The 8,063-nt window shown below is 39.1% G+C and overlaps 1 protein-coding gene across 5 annotated transcripts in view; it reads right to left on the bottom strand.

Moving 5' to 3' along the window:
* Positions 1 to 339: 339 nt before the first annotated feature.
* The window catches only part of IL15 (interleukin 15), a 110,679-nt gene continuing 102,955 nt past the window's right edge, over positions 340 to 8,063 (bottom strand). For 4 of the 5 annotated variants that reach the window (XR_013272317.1, XM_077476949.1, XM_077476948.1 and 1 more), the window contains one exon: positions 340 to 7,483. Coding sequence is in view for 3 of the 5 variants with exons in the window: in XM_077476949.1 (XP_077333075.1) it covers positions 7,385 to 7,483 (99 nt within the window). In the remaining 2 variants the exon portion in view is untranslated. The remainder of the gene's footprint in view (positions 7,484 to 8,063) is intronic. The other variant, XR_013272316.1, reaches the window with a different exon arrangement.

Here is an 8,063-nt window from a genome sequence, read left to right as displayed (position 1 = left end):
CCATTGGCTCAGCCATGTTCCATCGTAGTGATGCAACAAATATACTCAAGATATACACCTTATAGTTGCATACATTCACTTTATATGTTGCATGTATTAGGCTAGGGTGTAGCCTTTAATCAGATCTCAACCGATTTATTCACAGCTATTAAAGAACACCCTCTCTGCAGGAGAAGATGGGGTTTTTTTTTTAAACAGTGTTATTACTTATTATCAAAGCGCTTAGAAGCAGCCACAGGACTGTATATTGGCTGCCCCACGCGGACAATGGCTGCAGGTCATCCTCATATCTTCAATTTAAATCAACCCTTGCAATCAAAAATGAGAAGGTATAGCTCTGGTGTGACAAAGCAACTGCTGATAGGTGCTAAGCATTTTATTCAGTGACAACAATGAAACAAATCTATAAATCATTTCCATCTATTGGTACACATGGACATCACATCCCAACAATAACAAATTATCCTATAAATACTTCCTACAACTGCATGTATAAAAAAGTATACAATTTTTATTTACAATCCCATAAAACTATCTAATAAAAGCAGCACAATAATATTGTGTAGGTTGTACAATATAATATCAAGTTTGTATAATATGCTTACAACAATTACATCATCTTGTGCGTGCGTTGCAGACCAAGCAACACTCCCAGACTACCTGGGGGGAAAACTGCAGGGGACATACTGTAAATAGGCTGGGCAAATAGTACCCATCAGATGCGAACTAGAGGAACATGTATGACCATAAAGAGATGAAGACTATACAGTGTACCTCTTAACAGGTGGCCATTAAACTTCATAGATGGACCCTATTGCAGGTAAAGATGCAGACTGAACAGGCTTATAACCTTCTATGAAGTTAGATGGTACAAGTTATTCCTTATATATGATCCACACACTGTGTCTTCTGGCCACCTGTTATCATTTGAACCCTCAGGGTGATGGTAAACCTATGGAAATATTATACCACATATCTGTGGTAGTGCTAATGATTTTATTTTCCCAGTACTATGTTTTATGTATAGTTTTATGTATAGTTTTAGGGCATGTTTTGTAATAGTTTTATTAGACTTGTAAATAAAAAAAAATTGAATACTTCTATATGTGTAGTCGTATGAAGTGTGAGATGACATCCTAAAAATCCCATTCTTTGGGAATTTGTAGGATAATGCTAAAAAAAAACTAAACAAAAAAAAAAAAAAACTACATGCCACCAAAGTCTTTCTAGGAGGTTGTGCAATACAGGTATATAGCAATTCTTGGACAATTGTATTATACTGCTGCCTTCAAGAGGTTTAGAAACTGGCAAACAAAAAATGTTAAGCTACCCCCACATGGAAGATCCTACAGCTATACTAGCAGAAGACTGGGACTCTCTGCTCCACCCTGCATTGAAAAATATTAGGAGATACATTTATGGCATTGTTAAGAGTTTGACTAAAGAGATGACTTCCCTTAAACAGCAAGAAAATATACTCTTATAACATATCCTCTATGCTCAAGGCATGTAGACAAAGTGCCCTATGCATACCAACAGGAATTACTGCCATGGGAGACACTAACTTAGATGCTTATATGAGGTGAGCACAGTTAAAATGTAAGGCATCATGTAACTGATAAAGGAGTTGTAAAACTGGAGAGTCATTATGTGTGTCAGAGAATTACCTTAAAGAAAAGATGGGACCAATTGAAACATGGTTTCACAAATAAAAGTTCCAACCAGAAGAGGGTGGAGAATTGCTTCAGTTAATGCAAACTGGGATGTAATACAGGATACCTGTCGAACATCAGTAAAGTCCCTAAAGGTTAAGACACTGGGGTCAATTTATTACAACTAGAGAGTGCAAAATCTGGTGCAGTTGTGCATGGTAGCCAATCAGCTTCTAACTTCAGGGATTTTAAATGAAGTACGTAGAGGGTCAAGTGTTGTGTAGCATTGTAATTAACATATCTATAATATATGTAAAGGAGTAGGACATTTGTCTCATAATTCATATTCAAAAGAAAATTAATATACTACACATATAATTAAATACTTGCATGGAGTAAGATATTGAATGAAAAATGTATTTCCCAAAAATGGATGGCACATGATACATATAGAAAAGCCCAAAATTGGATAGCACATGATTCGAATATAGTCTAATACATAATGCATGAACAGAATCCACAATGATGTGGTAGGATGCAGTATACAAGTTGAACACGACATCTGTTAGCTCAACACGTTTTGTGACTTGATGTCACTCATTAGGCGCATGCATGTACATGTGCAAGATATCTCTGTAATCATATAGTATGCATTTCTAGTTGGTCTAATATAGTCACAAGTGTGAAAAATATAAACAGAAATAGGGGGTAAAACACCCTATATGATACTTACAGGGTATCCATGTCCAGTTGATACATGGATACCCTGTAATTATCATTCCCTGTTCACTAAAGTGCAGAGCTGTGCACTGAAGTAAAATACTAGACAGTCCATATAAGGGCCATTAGTGAAGGAAGTCCCTCTGAAAGGGAAAAAATATTTCAGGAGGAGGCTATGACAGCAACGGAAGTTCCCAGTCTTCACATAGGAAGTTTTCCATAAAAGAGGGTACAGGGAAGGTCTTGCTTCATCACAAACATTAGAGACTCTTCTTCTGGTTTATCAGATAGATCCTTCAGAGGTATACCAAAGTGAACTGTGCCTATTAGATCTGAAACAGCAGTGAAGATATCAGATCCAATAACATACAATCTCCACAGGAGTAGACTGTAAAGTCTCTGAATCAGATTCATAAATAATGATAGGGAACTCAGGCACTCTTAGCCCCTGTACACACGGTCGGAGATTTCGACAACCAAATCCGTCGGATTTTGTCCATCGGATTTTGTCCGTCGGATCTTGTCCGAAACTGTTGCATACACACGGTCGGACAAAGTTGTCGAAAAATCTGATCTTTCTGAACGTGATGACGTAATTTCGTTACGATGGGACTACATTCAGGCTAGTAGCCAATAGCTTTGATGTAGGAATTTGATCTGAGCATGCGTGGCACTTTGTCCGATCAGAAATCTCTACACATGATCGGAGTATGTCCTATCGGACCAGTTGGTCGGAAAATATTTACAACATGTTGGAAAATTTGGTCCGACGGATATTCCGACAGAATCAGTCCGATGCATACCACACACAGTCGGATTATCCGACAACACGGTCAGATAGGACACATTCCGACGGATTCTCTGACCGTGTGTACAAGGGCTTACAGTGGAAGGGGCAGAAGGGTAAGAGCCATGTTCTGCCATGAAGGTACCTAGGGGGTCCATTGAATGCCTGCGAGCAAACAGTTCCAATAATCACACAGACTGACAGAAAGTCAGGAGTCAAAATAAGAAAAATGCTAGATCTAGCAAATTATAAAAGTGAGGTTATAGAAACAAGAAAAGAGGACACATCTATAGAATTAGGGGTCCCGGAATTTAAAGTACTGGCATCAGTTCTCCATGAGAATTATACCATGAAACAGTAGTGGAGGATGTAGTGAGGTCACCCATTGCAGTGGGACTGTCCTCAGTGCGTCTTTTAAAAGAAATGTTATAAAGTAGAAAGAGGAATCAGCGCCACAGAAATGCCTGGACAATTGTGGATCCCATTTAAAAATGCTGTTACTCAATCCTAGTAAAATACTAGTAGGTAGTGAGAATAAGTAAATTTGCAGCGCAATTCCCACCAAATTTGTATTTATTCTGAAAAAGATAAACTTTATATGGTTCTAAAATACCCAGCCCCTCACTATAACACTCTGCCCCTATTATATGTGTGAAATCAGCCTAAATTGTGTAATTATTCATATGTAAAAACAAGTTCAAATTCTAATTATATGAATAAAGTGCTAGTGCTTATTTAATGAATTTGTGTCTGTATTAGCACAACATTCAATGTGTTCAAAGCAAAACTCTCTTAAAGCGGAGGTCCACCCTAAAGTGGACCTTCCGCTCATCGGAACCCTCCCCCCCTCCGGCGCCACAATTGGCACCTTTCAGGGGGGAGGGGGGTGCAGGTACCTGTACAGTACAGGTATCTGCACCCACTTCCGGGACAGCTCTCTGCGGAAAGGGGCGTAGATTACGCCCCTTTACGAAAGTCCCCCGCTGCCTGCTGGGAAACACACAGATCCCAGAGACAGCTTTAACTGTAAACAATAATGTATGTAATAATGATTAACTTCTGCGAAAATGTGTTCATGCGGTTATAATAAATCAAAATTGTGTGAAAAATAAGTGCGGTGAAACATCCTGACAAAAAAACATATGCGTACCTTATCTTAAACTGTGCAAACATATATGTGTGGCATGATTATATATGAAAAAATTTGATTAATTAATAAAAAAATATTTTTTTTAACAAAAATTGCAGACATGTGAAAAAAGTTCCAAACACTAAATATCAGTTCTCAAACAAAAAACTGAAGTACGGAATCCAACACTTAATAGATTCAGATGACTAATGTGCTCCTTGCATCAGAAAAGTTCTAAAGTGACTCGCCAACTTCTGTGGCTGTTAAAGTAAGTAATTAAGGATTATATATTTCAATATTTGAACTGTTCTAATCTTCATGGACTCCAGCTTCTCAGCCTGTTAATATCTCCTCCAAACCCTGTGGATGGTCTGATGCCAAGCCTGCAGTAGCGTGATGCTGTGTCTCTCTACACTCTGCTGATTTCAATCTCTCCACCTGTCAGTTTTTCTCCCACATTGGACAATCGGACATTGGACAATAAAATATATATCAATAGTTTCCCACAACAGAACCTAGAAAAAAAGCATCAATCCGCCCAGGTCATGAACAACAAACCAATGACAGTTATAGGTGGGGTTATATGGGGCTAGTTTAATGTTATTTGTTTACAAGTGTCCAGACCATTGGCAGCTGGTGGTGTATATTTTGAAGGGGCATCAACAAGACATCCCCCCGGCCCTGCATTTATCAATTCTAGGTCGCGGGCATATTTGGCTCCTTCTTGCGACGACTCCTCTGCATTTTGGGCTACACCATGGCTTCCTCCTCGGGGGCTTCCCTTCTCCCTTGCTCGGTGCGTTCGCCAATATGATCACTTCTCCTCTCGGCTAATCGAGTCTCAGGACCTGCTTCCTGATTGGCTGGGAGGAGAATCAGGAATACAATAGTGAATATTAATTTGCTATTGTCAAACAACTGAGTGGGCTCCCTGCACCCTGAGCCCACCCTTTTTTAAGCCAATTAGAGCCTCTGGCTCCAATCACATGCTCCTAAAAAAAAACCTCATTGGAATCCATGCGTCCGGTGCCCTGCATGTAGATTAGAGGCCAGGCGCATGGATTAGGGGGCGGCACTCTAATGAACGGGCCGACACTGGTCCACACCTCTGGATTAGGGGGGTGGCACTCTAATGAACGGGCCGCCACTGGTCCACACCTCTGGATTAGGGGGGTGGCACTCTAATGAACGGGCCGCCACTGGTCCACACCTCCTGACGGCAGCCATATACCCCAATTGTCCAAGATATTATATTCCTGTGTTCATAAATACATGATAAAGATATAAAAGTATCTGTGTTTATTCTGTACAGTGTGTATTTGAAAAATAAATAAATACAAATATCATAAATTTTTTGGTATTAAAATGCAGTGACCGTGTATGTAATTTTACATCATTGTATCAGAGCATATTTGTTATGTCAGAACACCTTCCTATGCTAGAACATGTCATCTCTCACTATTGAGTAGTTTTGAGTAGGTAGGGATTGTAAAATTTTGGGTTGCGAGCGATCATTATCAAAGTCAGTCATACTCATTTGTGCCTGATATATGTATTGCATTTCCTGCTGACAATTGGCAGGATAAACTGTACTGCTAAATTGGTCTACTTCTTTATCATGCGATCCCAATTTCCTTAGTGAAGTCTTCATGATTGATATTTTTTTGGACTTTAACAAGAGAATGAAAGACGGCAGGAGGGCTAGTGCACAATCTGCATGAAATAAGCAAAGGAATCCAAAGAAACACTTTACCAGATCACTAGTGAATTGGTTACCTGCCTGAACAAATAAGTCATCTACAGAGAAGGATTGATCACTGCAAATCAGCTACATTCACTAAAAACCACATCTGGTTAAGCTGGTTCTCTCATCACAAGTCAGGAGTCTAGGACAGCCACCTTAAAGTGTTTGTCAGTCAGGTAACAGTTACAGAAAAAAATAATAATAACAGTCGGAGGTACTAAGCTTTGCCTATTTCATCCAAAACAAAAATGTCTTACCTGACATTCCACTTTTAATTGTGTAATTGTGTTTTGGCATAGCTTCCATACACTTGGCAGGGGTGACAGGGGTGACAGGGTTGGCTGTTATTTCTACAAAGTATGGAACTTTTGAGTATGGTGGGAGTTTCCTCTAAGCTCTTGTACACATGGTCGGACATTCCGACGGAAAATGTCCGATCGGACCATGTTGTCGGATAATCCGACCATGTGTTGGCTCCATCGGACTCTTTCCGTCGGAATATCCGACCGACAAAGTTTTAGAGCTGGGCTATAAAATTTGCAGACAACATGATCCGATCGGACTTTGTCCGATCGTTTGTAGAGAATTCCGATCGGACAAAGTGCCATGCATGCTCAGATCAAATTCCTAGACCAAAGCTATTGGCTACTAGTCTGAACGTAGTCCCGTCGTAATGAAATAGCGTCATCACGTTCTGAACGATCGGATTTTCTGACAACTTTGTCTGACCGTGTGTATACAACACCAGTTTCGGACAAAATCCGACGGATTTTGTTGTCGGAATGTCCGACCGTGTGTACAAGGGCTAGGAGATGAACTTAATAGGACCTCTTCCTTTTATAGATCATGCCTTTCAGGGTGACTTTCAGTCCCCAGGGCTCTTTATGATCATTTACTCTTCTCAGACATACTTTACATGTAGTTTTCCACAATCATCTCACTTTTAATATATTTGTAGTATTATCATATTAATCTCTATATGTTATTACCACCTTCGTCATTATGGGAATGAGACTAAGTCAGTACTGACGGGGGCTTAATGGTTTGATTGATTATATATTTGTGAATTAATAGGGTGGGAGTGTTTACTGGTCCTTTTCACACCGTTGCAAGTATTTTAAAAATGTAATAGCTTCTTTGTTTCTTTTCCCCAGTCTGTTTGTATCACTCAAAAAGTCGTATCCTCAAAAGGTTTTGAAGCAATTAAATATATGTATTAATTTTTATAATATGTCCATCAAAATCTTAAAATTCTCAAGTTTCAGGATATAAGAATAGCTTGTTTGATCAGATTCGAAAAAGCAGCTAACACGGTGTACAACCTCTTATATCTATATCTGGAATGTAAGTTATCATAGACTTTTCAATTTTTGAGTAAGTGTCTCAAAGCCTTTTATAAACTCTTCCAAATCCTTTTCTTCATACTCTTCACAAGTTTTGCAGCTATCTTTCTGTAGGAAAAGAATAATATGTCTTAAGTTAGAAATGTATGGAGTTAAAAGTGAAAATGAGACATAACTGGTTCTTTAATATAGCTGAAACAAAAGGTAACCAGCGTAAATTATCATGATGGTTTTAGAGAGTAAAATCAAATTTTTAACAACATCTTTAGGATCCAACAGGGGTCACATTTCAGAGGTGCAGCAGTGACAACCACATGTGTAAAATCAGCTTCACTGGAGTTGTAGTTTACACAGGACTATGGACTCTCAATGTGACAAATGACCCAGCATTCTAATATGGAGTGAGTCACATACTGTATCTCTTATCTGGAGTCATCAAGTGTTTCCTTTTGCCTCCTGGTACTGAACAGGGCAGTGGGAGAGCAAAGGAAATGCAAATTGTGGATAGGGAGATTAAAGCAAATCTGTGACATTTCCCTGAATGGGAAAAACAAAGGTTTCAAGAAAGCTAAACTCCAGTCTATCAAATATAAATAATCATACAAGTCCATAGTATTCTGCCTTTTCTGATAATATTTATACCCAAGGTGGAACTGTAGAACACCAGTAACCTTTAAAGCCTGTCCAA

Source organism: Lithobates pipiens, unplaced genomic scaffold, assembly GCF_037356315.1.
Source record: "Lithobates pipiens isolate NorthernLeopardFrog02 unplaced genomic scaffold, aLitPip1_a1.2 Scaffold_13, whole genome shotgun sequence".
NCBI lineage: Eukaryota > Metazoa > Chordata > Amphibia > Anura > Ranidae > Lithobates > Lithobates pipiens.
The sequence above is the reverse complement of the archived record's forward strand: the minus strand, read 5'-3'. Positions and strand labels throughout refer to the sequence as shown.